The 25,565-nt window shown below is 38.2% G+C and overlaps 2 protein-coding genes across 2 annotated transcripts; both read left to right on the top strand.

Annotated features, from left to right (window-relative positions):
* The first annotated feature begins 3,755 nt into the window (after positions 1–3,755).
* LOC141089202 (pancreatic secretory granule membrane major glycoprotein GP2-like) lies at positions 3,756–15,963 on the top strand. Its single transcript, XM_073575533.1, has 8 exons — positions 3,756–3,804; positions 3,941–4,012; positions 4,392–4,609; positions 6,866–7,020; positions 7,128–7,382; positions 8,918–9,074; positions 9,378–9,450; positions 15,818–15,963. The coding sequence occupies exons 1-8, from the start codon at positions 3,756–3,758 to the stop codon at positions 15,961–15,963; spliced, it is 1,125 nt and encodes a 374-aa protein (XP_073431634.1).
* Positions 15,964–16,719: 756 nt separating this feature from the next.
* Positions 16,720–25,282, top strand: LOC141089244 (pancreatic secretory granule membrane major glycoprotein GP2-like). The gene is made up of 9 exons (XM_073575555.1): positions 16,720–16,768; positions 16,905–16,976; positions 17,356–17,573; positions 20,017–20,171; positions 20,279–20,533; positions 22,467–22,623; positions 22,927–23,002; positions 23,950–23,979; positions 25,215–25,282. The coding sequence occupies exons 1-9, from the start codon at positions 16,720–16,722 to the stop codon at positions 25,280–25,282; spliced, it is 1,080 nt and encodes a 359-aa protein (XP_073431656.1).
* Positions 25,283–25,565: the final 283 nt, after the last annotated feature.

Here is a 25,565-nt window from a genome sequence, read left to right as displayed (position 1 = left end):
AGGGCAATGGTGGTGCATTATACTATATGAAGGGCAATGGTAACACATTATACTATATGGGGGGCAATGGGGGCACATAATATTATATGGAAGGGAGCATTAGACTAGATATAAGGCAATGTAGGGTACATTATAACATTTGGAGACATATATGTGGGCCATTTAACTATATTAACGGCTATATGGGGCCCATTATAATATTTAGAAAGCTATATGAGGGCCATTACACTATTTGAAGGGCTATATGGAGCCAATTATACTATGTGGGGGTCAACATAATATATGTGGGAGCCTTTATACTTTAAGGAGGGCTACGTGGGAGCCATTACATTGCTTGCAGGGCTATGTAGTGGTCCATTATACTGTTTAGAGGGCTTTGTGTGGGGCCATTTTAATGTTTATATAGCTAGTGTTGCCATTATGCTATATGTAATCAATTATACAGTGTGATGGTTTGTGTATGGTCTATAATACTGTGTGGACGGCTGAGTTTAGACCATTATGCTGGTTAGAGGGCTGTGGGGTGGGGGCCATTATACTGTTTAGAGGGCTGTGTGGAAGACATTGTATTGTATGGAGGACTAGTTGGGCTATCATACAGTGTGGAGGGTTGTGCTGGGATCACCATACTCTGTGGAGGGTTGTGTTGAGGCTATTATACTGTGTGGAGGGCTGTATTGGGGATATTATACTGTATGGAGGGTTGTATTAGGGTCACAGTTGGGGCATCATACTGTGTTGGGGGTCACTATAATTTGCAAGGGGATACAGTAGGGTCATCATACTGTGGATGTAGAAGGTACAGTGGAATTCACTGTGAATGTATCATACTGTGTGTGGAGGGCACTTTTTTGGCATCCTACTTTATGGGGGCTATGACAGAGCTTAAATATTGGGAATATTACTTTGCAAGAGCTGAAAAATGGTGAGAAAGACTTTTCTGTGACTATTCATTTTATTTAGGATGGGGGGGCAATTACAACTTCTGTTATAGGGGCCCCATGATTTCTATGTACGCCTCTGACATAAAAAGTTTTTTTTTTGCCTGCATTCTCTTCCTATTTTTTTTTAGAGACTGTGAAAGTCCCACCATATTGGCTGTGCTGTACAATGTTAAGTGGTGCTTGTAAGATATTATGAGGAAACCTGCAAGGTCAAGCCTGAGGTCCTGTCAGCCTTAATGTGAACCTTGACCACAAAAATAATGTTAAAAATCGAAAGCTCTGTTAAAGTAGATTTTTTAGTAGTTTACTGTAGAATTTAAAGTATAGATTAAGCAATTTAGACATTAAAAAGTTGGATTGAAACAGCACCATTTTAAAAAACCATGAAAAAAGCTGTAAGTTATCTATCTTGCTGTATTCCCTGAGCACCATCTGAACTATAAAAATTGAGTGGATAGATAGATCATCCATCTTCCTTCAATGAGTACCCTAAATTAACAAAACTCGGAGCTCGCCTACCTCTATCATTTTGTTTATTGACATCTGAAGTATGTAGATGTACGTACTTTCTGTCCTGCTACATCATGCCTTTAGGAGGTAATCAAAGTCTTCATAATGATCATGACGACATACATAAGCATGTTTGTCAATTGTTGCCATGGACAAAGAAACTGAACTTTAGTTTTGCTTGCTATTGCAGAAAACAAATCACTTTAGGCTATAATAGCTGAATTATTAGCACCAGGGTTGGGCACTGTCGTGGACACTTGTGACACTACATACACACCCTGTCGCCGTACGTCCTCTGGCTGGACTAGCGGCACAAGGACAAGCAGTATATAAACAGCTCCAACCAGTCCTAAACACCTAGAAGCTTCACCAGATCTTCACATCAAGGTAAACCACTAAGCTTATTCATGCTTATTCCAGACTACTAGCTAATTGTGAGAAGAGAGTTTCAGAAAGAAATGTTAATTATTAATTTTATTATTATTATTATTAGTATTATTAGTATTATTATATACTTATTTCATTCATGTTCTTGTTTGACATGGAGGACATAGATTTGTCTAGATAATTTCTTGATAAATTCATATAAAATATCTAGATTTTACCGCACAGTAATATTTATATCACTTTGCTTTTTCTTGTATGTAAACAGCAAACACATAAAGCAAAGCAGCTAATCACGTAAAATACTCTACAATATTTCTTCTGAATAAGGCTCGAAATGATTGAAATAGCATTGTCCTTAAATGTCAGGTTACCAGTGATACTCACAATGCATTTTCTAATTGGTTTGTAAATTTTCATTATAATGGATATTTGCTCAGATTTTAAGAAATCTGCCCAATAGTGAGGAATGTTATAATATAAATACGTGATCATTACTTGTCCGCTGTCACTCAGTGGTCAGGTCACCTCCGGTCCTGTTGTGATGATGTCTCATCCAACATTAAAGTTACTACAGAAGCCAATCACTGGCCTCAGCAATGATGTTTGCACACAAGCGTTGATTCACTCATGCAAGGGAATTGGACAGATTACACTAGTGACACTCACCTCAAAGTCTGAGCAGAGTTTGAGTCGAACGTCTCCTTAGTGTGATCTGATTCTCTTAAATGAGAGAATCGTAACACAGGTGAAGACAAAATGGAGACCATGATTTCTCCATCTTCTCTATTCTGTGAGTCTGTGGAAATCAGACTGCCCTGAGATGTCATCTGGGTGCAGTCCGATGATTTCGACTCACCCATAGACTTGAATGGGTGAGTGTGATCCGAGTTGCACAGAAATTCCCAGCATGTTGCGTTTTTTGCCTTTTGACTAGAGTTGAGCGACTTTGGTCGGATCGGGTTTCATGAAACAAAATTTGAGTCGGATGAAACTGGTCCGACTAGGGCAAAAAAAGTCGGAATTTCGTCCGAAACCCGACCCCAGTGCAAGTCAATGGGGAATAAAAGTCGGCATTGAGTGGAAGACTGTCATCAGCTCAATGCCGACTTTTATTTCCCATTGACTTGCATTGGGGTCGGGTTTCGGACGAAACTCTTACTTTTTTTGCCCTAGTCGGACCAGTTTCATCCGACTCAAATTTTGTTTCATGAAACCCGATCCGACCAAAGTTGCTCAACTCTACTTTTGACAAATTGGCGTGAGAAAAAATAAGCACTGCCTCATGGAATAACATTGATTCGAGAGCTAGCCGATAAAACACCTTGTCTGATGTATACACTCACATGAATGAGCCCTTACCGTGAGCTACTTACCTGTAACTTGAAAAAAAATCCAAATCTCTTTAATTCTTAACATGGTTTCCTAAACATTTCCAATGGAACTGAGACAGAACTTTTAAAGTTAATGGAATACATCAAAGTATTTTTAAGATCATTTGCAAAATTAAATCCTCCATATCCATAGGGGCTCCAAAAAAAATAAACCCTAGCGCCACTGAAAAAAATTTTTTGTCCATGAAACAGTATAGTGGCATACCACTGAGTGATGGTGTTTCCAGGGAGGAATGACAAAGCATCATAGTTACATTTTATATAAAAACTATTTTGCTTCTCCATGTAATACTCGTGACATGGGCATGACTTCTAAAATGAATTCATCAGCCGTATCCTTCCTTCCTTTACTCCTTTTTTTCAAACCTGACCACCTTACACCACACTTTTGGAGATTTTTTGAGTGAAGATGAAATAAAATGACGGACGCATCTTATCTTAACAATTAGTAGAAAATTAAACCAACTTGTCAAAGAATCTAAAACAAATCTTAACGACTGTTTCCCTTTATATTGTAGGCACAATGAAGATTTTACTAGCATCGCTTCTGGCGCTGTGCACTTTTTTATCAGGTAAAAAAGAATATGTGTTGTATAAAATCAAAAAAATTATATATTAAAGGTTTATTCATTTCACAAAGTGTTAGCAGGGATCTGTATCAGTGTAACATGCCGTGTTTTACCCCATTGTTATTTTCTCTTCATGTAGCGCATGCTGTAACCCAACAATGTGGTGGATCTGTCGATTGTACCTGTGACCTCACTAAATACAATTCTTCAGGTAAGGACACAAACTGTGAGGGTTACCAGCAATTGTACACTGTAGCAGCCTTGTCTCCAGAGAAAGAATATGTCTGCAGCACCCCACCACACGGAATGCCATGTAGCCCCAAATGGAGTCTCTTTTGCTCCATGTAACATTTATGCCGCCTCCTACACAAGGTGGAGGATTAACTATTAACCCATTATTCTTATCAAATAGAAAGTGATCATAAATGAACTTACAATTGGTGATTTGCAGCGATAGGATGGGAACAGTACAAGTAATCTTGTAATACACATGTCAATTCTATGTGAACCCACTTGTATATGACCGAGAATGGTTTTCTGTGTGCATTTCTGTGGGTAAAACAAGTTTAACCATTGCTTCCCCCATTTAGGGACACCACCAAGTCCAACTATTAACTGCTCAAATGGAGTGATGACCATTTACATTTCCAAATGCCAACTGGAAAAGAACCAGTTCAACATCTCTAACTTGGCTCTGCTTAATAATACTGATCCCGATTGTGCCAGCCAAGAATACTCGGTAGATGGAGAGTTTGAAGTCGGCTTCCGTAATCCAATGAGCTCTGCTAAATGCGGCAACCAATTACAAGTGAGTACAAGTAAAACCTACTTCAATGTATGATGAAAATGGCAAGCTCGAGTATAACGCTCAGTGTCGCTTGTCATTAGATAAGGATCTAAACGTATCAGTGTTAAGATTGTATATTTAATTACTAATATGTGGTAAGGAATTCCTTAATTTGCCTGCTGTAACTGTAATGCAATCTTGTTATACCTTGATGTCTTATTTGCCTTTTTTCCACTCATCATCAATGATCCCTGGTCCACTGTAAAGTTCTGTAATGAATGATGTTTCAGTTCTTTGTATTAACTACACATGTCTCTGTGATTGTTTATACTGTACATGTTAATAAGATCTCCAGTAAGACTTGTTTTTCTGATCTTAAAGAGGTTGTCCACTACTTTACTATTGATAAACTACCCTTAGGATAACAACTGACATCAATGCCGATTAACTCTTCTCGATGCTGGCAGAGGCTGGAGGCGCTCATTTAAGGAGCTGCTAAGTCTGCTGATAGTGGCCGTGGCTGCTTACTGCACATTGACCCTCTATTGATTTGAATAGGGAGCAGATGTGCACCACCTGTTTGCGGCCACTATCAGTAGATGGAGCAGTTTCATAACTTAACACTTCCATCCACCTTCGGCACCAAGAGCAGCTGATCGGCTGGGTTGCCAGATGTCGCACCCCACTGATCAGACACTATTCTAAGGATAGGTCATCACTGTTAAAATAGTGGACAACCTCTTTAAGAACCCCAATAATTGTGACCTCTCATTATTGGAGAGAACACAAAACTAATTTGGTGATGTAGCTGCCCGATTTTTAACCCATTCTCCTGATTTTTTATCCAAGTGTACTCCTCATTTTGGCAATAAGGAACCCACATTGGTGTAGTAGTATGTGAGATGTAATATTTAATTTGAATACTAGGTTTTTATCCCTCTTTTTATATACTCCAAAAAACTTTATTTACTTTTGCAGCTACTGCTTGACACTGAGCACTGCTGCTGAGTGTACCTGTTAGCAGATGACTCCGGTTCCTCTCTCATATGCACAGTTTGTCTTCTACAGACATACAATTATATTTTGGAGGCTTGGTGCATTACTTTACATACACTGACCTTAACATTTTTCAGCTGCCTTCCTGTCTGTGTCACCACCTGCATGGTATTTACGTAGCCAAACTGAACTGTCGAATCATATTGCCAGAAAAATGTGGAAAGAAAAAAAAAAAGTTAAAAAGTTATGGCTTTGAGAAGAAAGGGAGGAAAAAAATGAAAATGAAAAAATAAAAAAAAAAACAAAGATCAACTAGGTGGTAACAGTACAGTACAGTACGCAGTGACACCACTATGGATCACTTGGACCGTAGCCTGAGTACAGTATGCGGTGACACCACTATGGACCACTCGCCCCGCAGCCTGAGTACAGTATGCGGTGACACCACTATGGAACACTCAGACCGTAGCCTGAGTACAGTATGTGGTGACACCACTATGGACCACTCGAACCGCTGCCTGAGTACAGTATGTGGTGACACCATTATGGACCACTCGGACTGCATCCTGAGTACAGTATGTGGTGACACCACTATGGACAACTCGGACCTCAGCCTGAGTACAGTATGCGGTGACACCACTATGGACCACTCAGACCGCATCCTGAGTACAGTATGCAATGACAGCACTATCAACCAATCGGACCACAGCCTGAGTACAGTATGTGGTGACACCACTATGGACCACTCGGACCGTAGCCTGAGTACAGTATGTGGTGACACCATTATGGACCACTCGGACCGCAGCCTGAGTACAGTATGTGGTGACACCACTATGGACCACTCGGACTTCAGCCTGAGTACAGTATGTGGTGACAGCACTATGGACTACTTGGACCGCATCCTGAGTACAGTTTGCAATGACAGCACTATGAACCAATCGGACCACAGCCTGAGTACAGTATGTGGTGACACCACTATGGACCACTCGGACTTCAGCCTGAGTACAGTATGCGGTGACACCACAATGGACTACTTGGACCGCAGCCTGAGTACAGTATGCGGCAACACCACTATGAGCACGTACTGTAGGTCATGTTGCTGCTGAAGACATAACACACACTTTATATAAGATGAACTGATGTTTTGGTTGAATTCCTGTTTCCACTTCTAATGTTGCCGCTGAGTGTTAATATTGTAAATACAATTTTATGTGAAGGCCAAAATGTCTTTATTACCCATAGATAAGATATATGTCATAGCCATTTATCTTTTCTTCTCAGGTAAATTCAACTCATGCCATTTATTCCAATATCCTGCATATTTATGTAGAGAAGCACAATTTCACCACTAGGAATAATGCCACTGCCAACCTCAGCTGCATCTACCCCCTTATTTATCCTGTTGCCCTCAACATTACTTTAAAACCATTATCAGGGTAAGTTTTATCCTTCTTAAAATGTCTGAGTATACTATCAGATATAATTGGTTAGGGCTTGGTCATAAATAATGCAATACTATTTCTGTGTTTTCTGTATTTTTCAGGACTACGGACATCTCAGTGCCAGGAGTAACAGGAACCTTGACTGTAATTATGACAGTGTTTATAGATGATCAATTTTCCCAACCAGTTACTATCGACACAGTGCTGACCGTGGAACAAACTGTTTATATTCAAGTATTGATGCCAGAATTGGATGCAAACCAATTTAACATTGAAGTGATAAGGATATACGCCACCCCAGGTGGAGTTGATCCTCAAACTGGGCCGGTATTTAATCTGACTAGTGGATCGCATGGGTAAGATTTCCCTGCTATCTAAGTTCTGCTGGTCTTTAAGATGAGATGAGACACAAAAACTTCTGCCTTTCTCAATGCTCTAATGTATATAGAAATAAAAAGTTATGCTTAAGGGCTCCTCAGACGAGAGTATAACTCGGATGAGGGCTATCCAATGCAATAGCACTAGGACCAATGTTATTCTATGGGGCAGTGCTGATCCGTGCTTTTCACTATTCTGCGATTTGCTGCACAAATCGGATCACACTCACTCATTCAAGTCTATGGATGCGAGGAAAATATCAAACTACACTCGGAAGACATCTGATTACAGTCCGATTTCTGGGGACTCACACAATGGAGAAGATGGAGAAATATTGTTCTCCATCTTCTCCTCAGTGTGCTACATTTCATTGGAGAGAATAGGATCACACTAAGCTGAGATCCTGATCAAACTCTGATTAGAGAATTATCTGATCATTTGCATAATCAATCCCGTCCTCTCGCATCAGAGAATCTACGCTCGTGTCACCCCGCCCTAAATGCATCTAACAAGCATCATATATTATGGTAGGTAGGATCATGTAAAGGAGCATTTGAGGGTTAATTGGTCTTCCAGACTCTCAAAAGAACTATGTCACATTGTAACATAAAATCCAGAAATATTGGGCCCATTTCATTATTTGTATTGGTGCCTGATTTTTCTTCAGCTTTTGGTGTTTTGCGACTTTTTTTGTTTGCATCCAATTCCCCTTTCCATTTTGTGGTTTTTTTTCCCATTCCATCTTATATGCATTTACCTGGTTAATTTTTTAGCTCACCTCTGTGGGCTGTTTAGGATCTATTGATATGTTCTCGTGATTCACCATTTTTTACTTTTTAAAAAGTCACAAAAATACTCTGGACTGTTTCTATGGAAATAATATTTTTTATGAATTTTTGTGACATTTTACAAAAATGTGCAACATTTTGTATTAAAAGGTCATAAAAATACGAAAAAGACAGTTTTTAACTCTGTGCAAGAAGTCATGAATGGCACAAAAAAGTCAGCAAATGCTGCAATGCAAAAAAAGAGACTTAAAAAAGATAATCACAAATGATAAATGGGGCCCAGGATTTGTCAATTTGTCCTTCAACTAAGTACAAGCTGAACAAGCCCAACCTATATTTATATATATAACACATACTGTACACATTAATGCCACAGGGACTATTGTACACTTGTTTTTACTGGTGTTATATTTAGATTTCCCATTAAATTTTGTTTAAGTAACAGAAACTTAGATTTCATATAGATCCAGGAAATGATTCAACGTAGCGGGTGGTTTACTTCTGTCAATATTACTTAATGGGAATCGGTCACCAGGTTTTTGCAACCTAATTTGAGAGCAGCAAAATGTGGGGACACTGATGTGTCACTTACTGGTCTGCTTTATCTAGTTTTTATAAAAACACAGTTTTATCAGCAGCAGATTACTAGAGGACTTTATGAGTGAGCCAAGTATGAGAAAGAAGAGTATCACTGTGATTCTTACATCTACATCCATTATGTTTAGGTGCCCGGACCCTCAATATGGTGTTGGCCTCATTTCTCCCATTAATAATGGTAATGGTACTGAAGCAAGATATTCGATGAAAGTCTTCAAGATCACTGGCCAAGACTTTGTACAGCTGTACGCAGATGTCACGATCTGTGCCTCGAACTGTGCAGTGGTAAGAACGTTTTAACCTTTATTCCCAAATTCGAAGTTCCAATACAGTAAAGCCAAAAGTTAGAGATAAAAGAATAAAGGAGCGCTGTTGTTTCATAGATAACTGTCCAAGATCCCTGTGTTACTGTTAGTTTACTGCTTCAGTAAAATCAATTGTGACTGTACAACAACCTGTGATTGATCCCTTACACTCTTCTTTTCATGTAACATTCTATCAGCTCCCAGGAACATTTTATATTAAAGTATCAGTTCTTTAGCTGCCAAAAATTGCCAATAAAGGAATGCTCTTTTCTACTTTGCGCAGAACTGCAATGAAAAAAGTGCTGCTAGATCATCATCAGATAATGTAGCAACTATAAGACTGGATCTAACTGCAGGTAAGGAAAAGCTCCAGATTTTACTGCTTTGATATGTGCTGAAACAATGGGCCTGAATCATTAAGACTGGTTTTGTGCATGTCTGGCTTAAAGGGAATCTGTAATTATGTTTTTGCTACCTCATCTGACAACGGTATAATGTAGAAAAAGAGACCCTGATTCTACTGATGTATCACTTAGTATACTGAGTGCCACAGTTATGACACAATCAGAGTTCTTAGATGCAGAACTCAGCAGAGCTCAGAATGCTAACCTCACCCACACCAGGCTCTCTCTGCACATTGTCTATTGACAGTGAGCTGCTTATCACAGGAGAGGGCGGAGTTGGACAACTGCTCATGAGTAAGCCATTCACAGCAATGATAATGTCCTAGTGATAAAACCTTCATTATTAGTAAATAACATCACACAGCCTGATAAGTGACACGGGTAGTATTATAGTGTTATTTGATTGACACCATACTGAAATAAATGTGCTAAGTGTCAGACTAGAATTTCTTAGACCAACCAGATACAAGGTTTCTGAACACCTACCCTCCAACTATACAGGATATCTGCATCTCCACTTTTAGTGTCGTAGTAAACTTTGCTACTATCACTGCAGGACATATTATCAATGACCTCTAAAAGGTAACAGAAAGACACTAGTGTCGGTGATTGACTCAAACACATCTCTAAATAGGGTTATTTTCTGCTGATCATTTGAGTATTCTGCTTGGGTTATTGAATGAGAGCCCATATATATATATATATATATATATATATATATATATATTACAGTATATTACAGTGTATGGACACATTATTTTGTCATTATTTTGTTTTTCTCTCTTATTGCTTAGCTTCAGATTTCTAAGTTGTCTCCTATTAATTTTTTCCTTGCTTAGTATCAATTTGTGATGAGTTTATCTTGTTTAACCTTGTCCTGGTTCCTTTTCACAGACAGCGATTCTCCCTCTGGTGCCAATGGCTGTAAGTATTTATTTATATTACACAGACTTTTTAAAAGGCCATATATAAAATTTGAATTTACGCGTGAAAAATTTAACTTTATATATTTTTATACATTTATAAAGAAACTTTAACCTCCAATTCAGTTTTTTTTATCTGTCAATCTATAAATTTTCTGAATCACAATACAAAAACATATTTTTTTTACAAATTATATTAATGCTCAGTGTGTTTCCAGATCTGGATCACAGGAGACCAAAGAGATTTTAGTTACTGGCTGGTTAGTTTTATCCCTATTAGATTTATATCATAGACTCATAGAATGGTAGAGTTGGAAGGGACCTCCTAGGCCATCTGGTCCAACCCCCTGCTCAAAGCAGGATTCACTAAATCATCCCAGACAGATGTCTGTCCAGCCTCTGTTTGAAGACTTCCATTGAAGGAGAACTCACCACCTCTCATGGCAGCCTGTTCCACTCATTGATCACCCTCACTGTCAAAAAGTTTCTTCTAATATCTAATCTCATTACTATCGATTTACTGCAAACTATTTTTTTGAAAGCATTATTTTTTGTTTGCTTAACTTGAAATTAGAATTTTTCTTCAGATATAATTTTTGGTTTGCTTTTTTGACTTACTTTACAAAAGCCTATGAGATTAAAATGAACAAAAAAATCTAAAATATTCTGCGCTTTATAAATGTAAACATTTCCCATATAACTTACACTAAAAACAATTTAGTGCCTTCCTATAAAATAATAATAATAATAATAATAATAATAATAATAATAATAATAATAATTATTATTATTATTATTATTATTATTAATAAATTGATATTGACTTTTAGTTTACACTTGGCTACAAAGATTTTTTAAATTAAAAAAAGGATAATACTACCAAACATACAGCATTTTTCATAAAATAAATGCTGAGAGTGCACCCACCCCTTTCATTTTTTAAGAATTTGTGGGAGTCACTTTTTGTGTTCTGAAGAGTTCCACATATTTAACTGGTAGATTTATTAGAATAACTGTATAACTGGAATTTTTTTTTAAAAAATCCTGCAGAAAAATAAAAAAAAATCTCTCTGTGAACTCTTTTTAAATATATTCTGCCTTATATATAAATATATAACTGACCGGTCTGTAGCCGTCGGTCTTTCTACAAACTTGGGGATATTCCGGTCATTTTAGAAGTAAGCAGACCCTACACCGCCATGAATACTAATAAAACTGCTTTATGTTTTCCTGTAGGTTCCTCCACGTCATGGACCTTGGTATCGCTATCGCTCATCTCTCTGCTTATTGCAAGGTTTATGTAAAGGATTTCCCATCTAATCTCTAAAGCCAGAAAACAAAAGAAATCTACTTTACCCAATGGATCGCTAATGACTTTATGCACTTTGCTTAGTTTTTATTCTTTAATATTCCTAAATTATTAAATAATCCAAAAAATAGGACACAATTAAGAACTAACAGAAAATGGAATGAAATGCATATAAGTCCACAGAAAGAGGCCATAATTACTACAGATGCAGCCACCGATTCCCAGCAGCGAACAGTAGCCACATTAGTACATGGAATACGGAGGCGGCAGAGGTGGAATATACTGATGAACAGCTGATGCCAGTTGGGTATTTTGGCCAAAATATTAAATAATGCCTCATATCTTGATCAATTCACAGGATGCAGTTTGGCTTTGTGATTCTGGCGGAGGAGGGTGACAGTACTTTGTGAGGAACATATGGATGGTGCTAGTCAGCTTTTTAGATCTAACCAGGGCGTAGCTACAATAGGTGCTGGGAGTGCAATCAAACCTTGTCCTTGGAGCCTAAGGGTCCCAAAACGTCCCTTTGGCCCATATGAAAAGACTAATTCTTTTAAAGACTTGCAATCATTGGGGGCCACGTTGGGGCTTTGCATTGAGGTCCATGAGCTTCAAGTTATGTCACTGGATCTAACATCCTGTACATCACAAATAGACTGTAAGCTGGCATGGTGCACTAAAGTTACTATGTGCCCTATAGAAGCGCTATCATTGCACAAGTGTAATACTAAGCAGCCACCCCCGTCATTAATGAGAGCTAAGTGAGAGGCTTTTCAGTACATCGCACCTGAGCACCCGGCCTCACATATCATTATTACTTACTGCACACTTCTTATTTGTGGACTATGGAAACTTTTGGCTTTAAGCTACTTGGAAACAGACTTATTTTATAGTGTTTGACTATTATTAAGCACTTTTGCACTCTGAGCTCTTCTTGTACTGTTATTAACCAATGTAAAAGCTTTCTAGCATGTAATAAATATTATTGCAATAATACAGTTTGTGTTTTCATTCAGTACAAATTTATTTTTTTATATGTATGAAATTTGGTGCAATATTTAGCAAAGAAAATATTTCAGTCAGAGATGAAGTGACCATTTGGGTGTTAGGGCATTACTGATGGCTAATGTCCCAAAGTTGTTCACAGTTTGCCAATCAGATGAATTTATGTTTCAGGACACATTTGCATTATAAATCTATGGTGTTTTGAAAGCTAGCACTCTGAGCAAATATAACTACTATTACAAACAGGTGTGAATTAAAATCACGAGGCCCCATAGCAAAAATCCTTATGTGGCAACGTCACAGAAGATCATATTGCTCAAATTCACACTAAGTAATCCTTTTTTTGGCCCCCATAAAGTATGATGCCAAAAAAGTTCCCCCAAAACACAATATGATACCAACAAAATGAATGCCTCCAAAGTACCCTCTACATGCCTACTATAATGGCCCTACAGTACCCCCTGCAAAGTATGATACACCTACAGTGAACCCTACACAGCATGAAGACTCCACAGTCCCCCCATATCCATCAACACAATCTGATGACCTTCACACAGCCCTACATACAGTATAATAACCCTTGATACCGTATAATGGCCCCTATAAAGTATGATAACCTCAAAGATATGGTAAGTAGATAAGTCTACCATAGTATCCTCTATACACAGTATAATGGCCCAGACAGTCCTTCCACACAGTTTGAGGCCCCCATACCCATCCAAACACTGTGATAGTTCTGTTTACACAGTCCTACTTACAATGTAATAGCCCACCATACAGTACAAAGTCTCTCACACAGCCCTCCATACAGTATAAAGGTCTTCACACTATATCATGGATTCCCGCACAGTATGATGGCCCCTACAGAGCTCTCCAAACAGTGTAATAGGGCTGTTGTGTGGGGGCCATTATGCTGTTTAGATGGCTGTGTGGGGGCCATTGTACTGCATGGAGGACTAGTGAGGCCATCATACAGTGTGGAGGGTTGTGTGGGGATCATCTTAATCTGTGAAGGGTTGTGTTGAGGATGCTATACTGTCGGAGGGCTGTGTTGGGGATATTATACTGTATGGAGGGCTGTGTTGGGGATATTATACTGTATGGAGGGCTGTGTTGGGGTCACAGTTTGGGCATCATACTGTAATGAGGGTCATCATAGTTTGAAGGGGATACAGTAGGGTTATCATACTGTGCATCTAAAAGGTACAGTGGAATTCACTGTGGATGTATCATACTGTGTTTGGAGGACACTTTTGTTGGCATCCTACTTTATGGGGCTATGACAGAGCAATCTAGGGGCTTCAACAGTAGGAATATTGCTTTGTTTGGGCTGAAAAGTGGTGAGATAAACTTTCTGTGACCATGTCTAACATTCGATTTATTTATGATAGGGAGGCCCAATTACAACTTCTGCTATAGGGGCCCCATGATTTCTATGTACACCTCTGACATAAAATGTTTTTTTTTTCCTTGCATTCTCTTGTTTTTTTTACAGACTGTGGAAGTCCCTCCATATTGGCTGTGCTATGCAATTTTAAGTGATACTTGTAAGATAGTTTATTATGAGGAAGCCTGCAAGATCAAGCCTGAGGTCATGTCAGCCTTCATGCGAGCCTTGACCACAAAAATAATGTTAAAAATCGAAAGCTCTGTTAAAGTAGAATTTTAGTAGTTTACTGTAGAATTTAAAGTATTGATTCAGCAATTTGGACCATAAAAAGTTGGATTGAAACAACATCATTTTAAATCCCATGAAAAAAGCTGTAAGTGGGAAAGTGAATTCAGCCTAAATTATCATGCTGTATCCCCTGAACACCATCTGAACTATTACAAATTGTGTGAATAGATAGAACATCCATCTTCCTGTAATGAGTATCCAAGAATTCACAAAACTCGGAGCTCTCCCACCAATATTTGATGTGATCATCATTTTCTTTATTGACATCTCAAGTATGTAGATGTACATACTTTCTATTCTGCTACATTGTGCCTTTGGGAGGTAATCAAAGTCTTCATAATGATCATGACGACATACATAAGCATGTTTGTCAAATATTGCCATGGACAAAGAAACTGAATTTTAGTTTTGCTTGCTATTGTAGAAAACAAATCACTTTAGGCTAAAATAGCTGAATTATTAGCACCAGGGTTGGGCACTGTCGTGGACACTTGTGACACTACATACACACCCTGTCGCCGTACGTCCTCTGGCTGGACCAGCGGCACAAGAACAAGCAGTATATAAACAGCTCCAACCAGTCCTAAACACCTAGAAGCTTCACCAGATCTTCACATCAAGGTAAACCACTAAGCTTATTCATGCTTATTCCAGACTACTAGCTAATTGTGAGCAGAGAGTTTCAGAAAGAAATGTGAATTATTAATTTTATTATTATTTACTTATTTAATTGATGGTCATGTTTGACATGGAGGACATAGATTTGTCTAGATAATTTTTTGATAAATTCATATAAAATATCTAGATTTTAATGCACAGTAATATTTATATCACTTTGCTTATTCTTGTATGTAAACAGCAAACATATAAAGCAAAGCAACTAATCACGTAAAATATTCTACGTTTCTTCTGTTTGAAACTTTGTATTTCTTTCATCAATGTCCTTGTGTCTGTAAAAATTTTAGTTTGTATTCTGAATAAGGCTCGAAATGAATGAAATAGCATGTTACCAGTGATAGTCACAATGCATTTTCTAATTGTTTTGTAGATGTATATTATAATGGAGATTTGCTCAGATTTTAAGAAATCTGCCCAATAGTGAGGAATGTTATAATATAAATATGTGATCATTAATTGTCCGCTGTCACTCAGTGGTCAGGTCACCTCCGGTCCTGCTGTGATGATGTCTCATCCAACATTTTAAGTTACTACTGCAGCCAATCACTGGTCTCAGCAATGATGTTTGCACAGGCTTCAAGGAATGATAATAAGGTTGCCGTCACACAAGCGTTGATTCTCTCATGCAAGGGAATTGGATAGATTACACTAGAGACACTCAGCTCAAAGTCTGAGCAGCGTTTGAGCTGAGTGTCATCTTAGTGTGATCTGATTCTCTTAAATTAGAGAATCGTAGCAACGGTGAAGACAAAACGGAGACCATGATTTCTCCATCTTCTCTATTCTGTGAGTCTGTGGAAAGCAGACTGCCCTCAGATGTCATCCTGGTACAGTCTGATGATTTTGACGCACTCATAGACTTGAATGGGTGAGGGTGATCCGATTTGCACAGAAATTCCCAGCATGCTGCGTTTTTTGCCTTTTGCTGATCGGTGTAAGAAAAAAAAACTCTAATCAGCACTACCCCAGGAATAACATTGGTTCGAGAGCTAGCCGATAAAAAAATGGATAGCACTTGTCCAATGTATACACTCGCGTGAACGAGCCCTTACAGTGAGCTACTTACCTGTAACTTGACAAAAATCCAAATCGCTTTAATTCTTGACATGGTTTCCTAAATATTTCCAATGGAACTGAGACAGAACTAGAGACAGAACTTTTAAAAGTTAATGGAATAAATCAAAGTATTTTTAAGATCATTTACCAAATCAAATCCTCTATATCCATAGGGGCTCCAAGAAAAATAAACCCCTAATGCCACTGACAAAAAATTCTTCATCCTTGAAACTGTATCGAGGCATACCACTGTGTGATTGTGCTTCCACCGAGGAATGAGGAATGACAAGGCATCGTAGTTACATTTTTTATAAAAACTATTTTGTCTCTCCATGTAATACTCGAGACATGGGCATGACTTCTAAGATGAATTCATCAGCCGTATCCTTCCTTCCTTTACTCCCTTTTTCCAAACCTGACCACCTTACACCACACTTTTGTAGATTTTTTGAGTGAAGATGAAATAAAATGAAGGATGCATCTTATCTTAACAATTAGTAGAAAATTAAACCAATTTGTCAAAGAATCTAAAACAAATCTTAACGACTGTTTCCCTTTAAATTGTAGGCACAATGAAGATTTTACTAGCATCGCTTCTGGCGCTGTGCACTTTTTTATCAGGTAAAAAAAAATATGTGTTGTATAAAATCAAATAAATTATATGTTAAAGGTTTATTCATTTCACAAAGTGCTAGCAGGGATCTGTATCAGTGTAACATGCCGTGTTTTACCCCATTGTTATTTTCTCTTCATGTAGCGCATGCTGTAACCCAACAATGTGGTGGATCTGTCAATTGTACCTGTGACCTCACTAAATACAATTATTCAGGTAAGGACACATACTGTGAGGGTTACCAGCAATTGTACATTGTAGCAGCCTTGTCTCCAGAGAAACAATATGTCTGCAGCACCCCACCACACGGAATGCCATGTAGCCCCAAATGGAGTCTTTTTTGCCCCATGTAACATGTATGTCACCTCCTACACAAGGTGGAGGATTAACTATTAACCCATTATCCTTATCAAATAGAAAGTGATCATAAATGAACTTACAATTGGTGATTTCCAGCAATAGGATGGGAACAGTACAAGTAACCTTGTAATACACATGTCAATACTCTATGAACCCGCTTGTATATGACTCAGAATGGTTTTCTGTGTGTATTTTTGTGGGTAAAACAAGTTTAACCTTTGCTTCCCCCACTTAGTGACACCACCAAGTCCAACTATTAACTGCTCAAATGGAGTGATGACCATTTACATTTCCAAATGCCAAATGGAAAAGAGCCTGTTCAACATCTCTAACTTGGCCCTGCTTAATAATACTGATCCCGATTGTGCCAGTCAAGAATACTCGGTAGATGGAGAGTTTCAAGTCGGCTTCCATAATCCAATGAGCTCTGCTAAATGCGGCAACCAATTACAAGTGAGTACAAGTAAAACCTACTTCAATGTATGATGAAAACGGCAAGCTCGAGTATGACTCTCAGTGTCATTTGTCATTAGATAAGGATCTAAACGTATCAGTGTTAAGATTGTATATTTAATTACTAATATGTGGTAAGGAATTCCATAATTTGACTGCTGTAACTGTAATGCAATCTTGTTATACATTGATGTCTTATTTGCCTTTTCTCCACTCATCATCAAGGATCCCTGGTCCACTGTAAAGTTCTGTAAAGAATGCCGTTTCAGTTCTTTGTATTACCTACACAAATCTCTGTGGTTGTTTATACATGTTATTAAGATCACCAGTAAGACTTATTTTTCTGAACTTTGAAGAACTATCCTTAGGATAATAACTGGCATCCCTGCTGATCAACTGTACTCGGTGCTGGCAGAGGCCTTAGGTGCTCATTTAAGGAGCTGCTAAGTCTACTGAGGGTCTCCGCGGTTGTTTACTGCACATTGGCCCTCTACTGATTTGCATAGAAGGACGATCTGCAGCACCTATTCGTGGTCATTATCAGTATTTATCCCTCTCTTTTTTTACTCAAAAAAATGTAATTTTCTTTTGCAACTACTGCTTGACACTGAGCACTGCTGCTGAGTGTACCTGTGAGCAGATGACTCCAGTTCCTCTCGCATATGCACAGTTGTCTTCTACTGACATACAATAATATTTTGGAGCCTTGGTGCTTTACTTTACATCCATTGACTTTACAATTTATTATCTGCCTCCCTGTCTATGTCGCCATCTACATTGTATCTACATAGTGAAACTGACCTGTCGAACCATATTGCCAGAAAAATGTGGAAAGGAAAATCAAAAATAAGTTAAATAAAAAAGGTATGGCTTTTGGAAGAAAGGGAAGAAAAAAAAGAAATAATTAAAAATAAAAAAATAAAAAACAAAAATCCCCTGTAGGTGATGGTGTTAACCTTGCATTTTATCAGCTCCCTTCTTGTCTGTGTCATCACCTAATGTAGATCATTTTGTAGGATGGTATAATTAGCCTAAATTATTTTGCATGGCAAATCTGCCTTACTACATTATGCAGTGACACCACCATGGACCACTCAGACCACAGCCTGAGTACAGTATGTGGTGACACCACTATGGACCACTCGGACCGCAGCCTGAGTACAGTATGCGGTGACACCACTATAGACCACTCGGACTGCATCCTGAGTACAGAATGCAGTCACACAACTATGGACCACTCGGACCACAGCCTGAGTACAGTATGCGGTGACGCCACTATGAACCACTCGGACCGCATCCTGAGTACAGTATGCAGTGACAGGACTATGAACAATCGGACCACAGCCTGAGTACAGCATGCGGTGACACCACTATGGACTACTCGGACCGCATCCTGAGTACAGTATGCAGTGACAGGACTATGAACAATCGGACCACAGCCTGAGTACAGCATGCGGTGACACCACTATGGACTACTCGGACCGCATCCTGAGTACAGTATGCAGTGACAGGACTATGAACCAATTGGACCACAGCCTGAGTACAGTATGCGGTGACACCACTATGGACCACTCCAACCGCATCCTGAGTACAGTATGCAGTGACAGGACTATGAACCAATCGGACCACAACCTGAGTACAGTATGCGGTGACACCACTATGGACTACTCTGACCGAATCCTGAGTACAGTATGCAGTGACAGGACTATGAACCAATCGAACCACAGCCTGAGTACAGTATGCGGTGACACCACTATGGACTACTTGGACCGCATCCTGAGTACAGTATGCAGTGACAGGACTATGATCCAATCGGACCACAGCCTGAGTACAGTATGCGGTGACACCACTATTGACTACTTGGACCGCATCCTGAGTACAGTATGCAGTGACAGGACTATGAACCAATCGGACCACAGCCTGAGTACAGTATGCGGTGACACCACTATGGACTACTTGGACCGTAGCCTGGGTACAGTATGCAGTGACAGGTCTATGAACCAATTGGACCACAGCCTGAGTACAGTATGCGGTGACACCACTATGGACTACTTGGACCGTAGCCTGGGTACAGTATGCAGTGACAGGTCTATCAACCAATCGGACCACAGCCTGAGTACAGTATGTGGTGACACAACTATGGACCACTCGGACTTCAGCCTGAGTACAGTATGCGGTGACACCACTATGGACTACTTGGACTGCAGCCTGAGTACAGTATGCGGCGACACCACTATGAGCACGTACTGTACGTCATATTCCTGCTGAAGACATAACACATACTTTATGTAAGGTGAACTGAAGTTTTGGTTGAATTCCTGTTTCCACTTGTAATGTTGCCGCTGAGTGTTAATATTGTAATTACAATTTTATGTGAAGGTCAAAATTTCTTTTTTACCCATAGATAAGATATATGTCATAGCCATTTATCGTTTTTTCTCAGGTAAATTCAACTCATGCCATTTATTCCAATATCCTGCATATTTATGCAGAGGAGAACACTATCATCACTGGGAAAAATGCCACTGCCAACCTCAGCTGCATCTACCCCCTTATTTATCCTGTTGCCCTCAACATTACTTTAAAACCAGTATCAGAGTAAGTTTCATCCTTCTTAAAATGTCTGAGTATACTATCAGATATAGCTGGTTAGGGCTTGGTCATAAATAATGCAATACTATTTCTGTGTTTTCTGTATTTTTCAGGACTACGGACATCTCAGTGCCAGGAGTAACAGGAACCTTGACTGTAATTATGACAGTGTTTATAGATGATCAATTTTCCCAACCAGTTACTATCGACACAGTGCTGACCGTGGAACAAACTGTTTATATTCAAGTATTGATGCCAGAATTGGATGCAAACCAATTTAACATTGAAGTGATAAGGATATACGCCACCCCAGGTGGAGTTGATCCTCAAACTGGGCCGGTATTTAATCTGACTAGTGGATCGCATGGGTAAGATTTCCCTGCTATCTAAGTTCTGCTGGTCTTTAAGATGAGATGAGACACAAAAACTTCTGCCTTTCTCAATGCTCTAATGTATATAGAAATAAAAAGTTATGCTTAAGGGCTCCTCAGACGAGAGTATAACTCGGATGAGGGCTATCCAATTCAATAGCACTAGGACCAATGTTATTCTATGGGGCAGTGCTGATCCGCGCTTTTCACTATTCTGCGATTTGCTGCACAAATCGGATCACACTCACTCATTCAAGTCTATGGATGCGAGGAAAATATCAAACTACACCCGGAAGACATCTGATTACAGTCCGATTTCTGGGGACTCACACAATGGAGAAGATGGAGAAATATTGTTCTCCATCTTCTCCTCAGTGTGCTACATTTCATTGGAGAGAATAGGATCACACTAAGCTGAGATCCTGATCAAACTCTGATTAGAGAATTATCTGATCATTTACATAATCAATCCCGTTCTCTCGCATCAGAGAATCTACGCTCGTGTCACCCCGCCCTAAATGCATCTAACAAGCATCATATATTATGGTAGGTAGGATCATGTAAAGGAGCATTTGAGGGTTAATGGGGCTTCCAGAGTCTCAAAAGAACTATGTCATATTGTAACATAAAATCCAGAAATATTGGGCCCATTTCATTATTTGTATTTGTGCCTGATTTTTCTTCAGCTTTTTGTGTTTTGCGACTTTCTTTGTTTGCATCCAATTCCCCTTTCCATTTTGTGTTTTTTTTTCCCATTCCATTTTATATGCGTTTACCTGGTTAATTTTTTAGCTCACCTCTGTGGGCTGTTTAGGATCTATTGATATGTTCTCCTGATTCACCATTTTTTACTTTTTAAAAAGTCACAAAAATTCTCTGGACTGTTTCTATGGAAATAATATTTTTTATGAATTTTTGTGACATTTTACAAAAATGTGCAACATTTTGTATGAAAAGGTCATAAAAATACGAAAAAGACAGTTTTTAACTCTGTGCAAGAAGTCATGAATGGCACAAAAAAGTCAGCAAATGCTGCAATGCAAAAAAAGCGACAAAAAAAAAATCACAAATGATAAATGGGGCCCAGGATTTGTCAATTTGTCCTTCAACTAAGTACAAGCTGAACAAGCCCAACCTATATTTATATATATAACACATACTGTACACATTAATGCCACAGGGACTATTGTACACTTGTTTTTACTGGTGGTTATATTTAGATTTCCCATTAAATTTTGTTTAAGTAACAGAAACTTAGATTTCATATAGATCCAGGAAATGATTCAACGTTGCGGGTGGTTTACTTCTGTCAATATTACTTAATGGGAATCGGTCACCAGGTTTTTGCAACCTAATTTGAGAGCAGCAAAATGTAGGGACACTGATGTGTCACTTACTGGGCTGCTTTTTCTAGTTTTTATAAAAACACAGTTTTATCAGCAGCAGATTATTAGAGGACTAGTAAATCTACTACCAGGTAGTCCAGCCGCGCCCCCACCACTGATTGGCAGTTTTGTAAATCAATGGTGCCGTCATACAGAACTCTGCATCCAGAGAACTGGCAGTTCTGCAGCAAAGAAAAAAAATTTCAATTAAAACTGCATCACCCAGAAAAGTAAGTGACACATCGCTGGAATCAGGGTCTCTGCCCATACACAATGCTCTTCTTAGGTAAAGTAGAAAAAAAAACCTAGTGACAGATTCCTTTTAATATGTGTGTATAATATTTTTTTTATATTGGGATATAGAACCTTTTTCATAAAATAAAATAAAAATCTCTTCCTTTACTTGACTCCCCAAAATATAAACTTACACTGATATAGAGGCCATTTTACAGAGCTAATGAAGAGCACTCAACAAGCATGAGTGAGCCAAGTATGAGTAAGAGGAGCATCACTGTGATTCTTACATCTACATCCATTATGTTTAGGTGCCCGGACCCTCAATATGGTGTTGGCCTCATTTCTCCCATTAATAATGGTAATGGTACTGAAGCAAGATATTCGATGAAAGTCTTCAAGATCACTGGCCAAGACTTTGTACAGCTGTACGCAGATGTCACGATCTGTGCCTCGAACTGTGCAGTGGTAAGAACGTTTTAACCTTTATTCCCAAATTCGAAGTTCCGATACAGTAAAGCCAAAAGTTAGAGATAAAAGAATAAAGGAGCGCTGTTGTTTCATAGATAACTGTCCAAGACCCCTGTGTTACTGTTAGTTTACTGCTTCAGCAAAATCAATTGTGACTGTACAACAACCTGTGATTGATCCCTTACACTCTTCTTTTCATGTAACATTCTATCAGCTCCCAGGAACATTTTATATTAAAGTATCAGTTCTTTAGCTGCCAAAAATTGCCAATAAAGGAATGCTCTTTTCTACTTTGTGCAGAACTGCAATGAAAAAAGTGCTGCTAGATCATCAACATCAGATAATGTGGCAACTATAAAAGTGTCTCTAACTGCTGGTAAGGAAAAGCTCCAGATTTTACTGCTATGATATGTGCTGAAACAATGGGCCTGAATCATTACTGGTTATGTGCATGTAAGGCTTAAAGGGAATCTGTAATTATGTTTTTTTACCTCATCTGACAATGGTATAATGTAGGAAAAGAGACCCTGATTCTACTGATGTATCACTTAGTATACTGAGTGCCGCAGTTATGACACAATCAGAGTTCTTAGGTGCAGAACTCAGCAGAGCTCAGAAAGCTAACCTCACCCACACCAGGCTCTCTATGTATATTGTCTATTGACAGTGAGCTGCTTATCACAGGAGGGGGCGGAGTTGGAAAACTGCTCATGAGTAAGCCATTCACAGCAATGATAATGTCCTAGTGATAAAACCTTCATTATTAGTAAATAACAGCACACAGCCTGATAAGTGACACGTGTAGTATTATAGTGTTATTTGATTGACACCATACTGAAATAAATGTGCTAAGTGTCAGACTAGAATTTCTTAGACCAACCAGATACAAGGTTTCTGAACACCTACCCTCCAACTATACACTATACAGAATATTTGCATCTCCACTTTTAGTGTCATAGTAAACTTGGCTACTCTCACTGCAGGACATGTTATCAATGACCTCTAATGGGTAACTTGTGAATCCACCCAAGACAGAAAGACACTAGTGTCTGTGATTGACTCAAACACATCTCTAAATAGGGTTATTTTCTGCTGATCATTTGAGTATTCTGCTTGGGTTATTGAATGAGAGCCCATATATATATATATATATATATATATATATATATTACAGTATATTACAGTGTATGGACACATTATTTTGTTTTTCTCTCATTTCTTAGCTTCAGATTTCTAAGTTGTCTCCTATTAATTTTTTCCTTGTTTAACATCATTTTGTGGTGAGTTTATCTTGTTTAACCTTGTTCTGGTTCCTTTTCACAGACAGCGGTCCTGATTCTGGTGCCACTGGCTGTAAGTATTTATTTATATTACACAGGCTTTTTAAAAGGCCATATATAAAATTTTAATTTACATGTGAAAAATTTAACTTTATATATTTTTATACATTTATAAAGAAACTTTAACCTCCAATTCAGTTTTTTTATCTGTCAATCTATAAATTAGCTTAACTTTTCTAAATCACATTATAAAAACATATTTTTTTTACAAATGATATTAATGCTCAGTGTGTTTCCAAGTCTGGATCACAGGAGACCAAAGAGATTTTAGTTACTGGCTGGTTAGTTTTATCCCTATTAGATTTAATTCATAGAATCATAGACTCATAGAATCTTAGAGTTGGAAGGGGCCTCCTGGGTCATCTGGTCCAACCCCCTGCTCAAAGCAGGATTCACTAAACCATCTCAGTCAGATGTCTGTCCAGCCTCTGTCTGAAGGCTTCCATTGAAGGAGAACTCACCACCTCTCGTGGCAGCCTGTTCCACTCAATGATCACCCTCACTGTCAAAAAGTTTATTCTAATATCTAATCTCATTACTATCTATTTACTTCAAACTCTTTTTTTAAAGCATTATATTTTGTTTGCTTAACTTGAAATTAGAATTTTTCTTCAGATATAATATTTAGTTTGCTTTTTTTACTTACTTTATAAAAGCACATGAGATTAAAATGAACAAAAAACTAAAATATTCTGCGCTTCATAAATGTAAAAATTTCCCATATAACTTACACTAAAAACAATTTAGTGCCTTCCTATAAAATGATAATAATAATAATAATAATAATAATAATAATTATTATTATTATTATTATTAATAATATATTGTTATTGACTTTTAGTTTAAACTTGGCTACAAAGATTTTTTAAATTAAAAAAAGGATAATACTACCAAACATACAACATTTTTCATGAAATAAATGCTGAGAGTGCACCCACCCCTTTCATTTTTTAAGAATTTGTGGGAGTCACTTTTTGTGTTCTGAAGAGTTCCACATATTTAACTGGTAGATTTATTAGAATAACTGAATAACTGGAATTTTTAAAAAAAAAAATCCTGCAGAAAAATAAAAAAAAATCTCTCTGTGAACTCTTTTTAAATATATTCTGCCTTATATATAAATATATAACTGTCCGGTCTGTAGTCGTCGGTCTTTCTACAAACTTGGGGATATTCCGGTCATTTTAGAAGTAAGCAGACCCTACACCGCCATGAATACTAATAAAACTGCTTTATGTTTTCCTGTAGGTTCCTCCACGTCATGGACCTTGGTATCGCTATCGCTCATCTCTCTGCTTATTGCAAGGTTTATGTAAAGGATTTCCCATCTAATCTCTAAAGCCAGAAAACAAAAGAAATCTACTTTACCCAATGGATCGCTAATGACTTTATGCACTTTGCTTAGTTTTTATTCTTTAATATTCCTAAATTATTAAATAATCCAAAAAATAGGACACAATTAAGAACTAACAGAAAATGGAATGAAATGCATATAAGTCCACAGAAAGAGGCCATAATTACTACAGATGCAGCCACCGATTCCCAGCAGCGAACAGTAGCCACATTAGTACATGGAATACGGAGGCGGCAGAGGTGGAA

Source organism: Dendrobates tinctorius, unplaced genomic scaffold (genome assembly GCF_039654945.1).
Source record: "Dendrobates tinctorius isolate UK_male_01 unplaced genomic scaffold, ASM3965494v1 ptg000044l, whole genome shotgun sequence".
In the NCBI taxonomy this organism is placed as follows: Eukaryota; Metazoa; Chordata; class Amphibia; order Anura; family Dendrobatidae; genus Dendrobates; species Dendrobates tinctorius.
The sequence above is the reverse complement of the archived record's forward strand: the minus strand, read 5'-3'. Positions and strand labels throughout refer to the sequence as shown.

Bases quoted from the DNA above. Each gene is read 5' to 3' on its own strand.
- LOC141089202 (XM_073575533.1), top strand. From the start codon at position 3,756: ATGAAGATTTTACTAGCATCGCTTCTGGCGCTGTGCACTTTTTTATCA. The intron at 4,610-6,865 runs GTGAGTACAAGT...TTTTCTTCTCAG, and splicing joins AATGCGGCAACCAATTACAA to GTAAATTCAACTCATGCCAT. The intron at 9,075-9,377 runs GTAAGAACGTTT...TACTTTGCGCAG, and splicing joins GTGCCTCGAACTGTGCAGTG to AACTGCAATGAAAAAAGTGC.
- LOC141089244 (XM_073575555.1), top strand. From the start codon at position 16,720: ATGAAGATTTTACTAGCATCGCTTCTGGCGCTGTGCACTTTTTTATCA. The intron at 16,769-16,904 runs GTAAAAAAAAAT...CTCTTCATGTAG, and splicing joins GCTGTGCACTTTTTTATCAG to CGCATGCTGTAACCCAACAA. The intron at 16,977-17,355 runs GTAAGGACACAT...TCCCCCACTTAG, and splicing joins CACTAAATACAATTATTCAG to TGACACCACCAAGTCCAACT.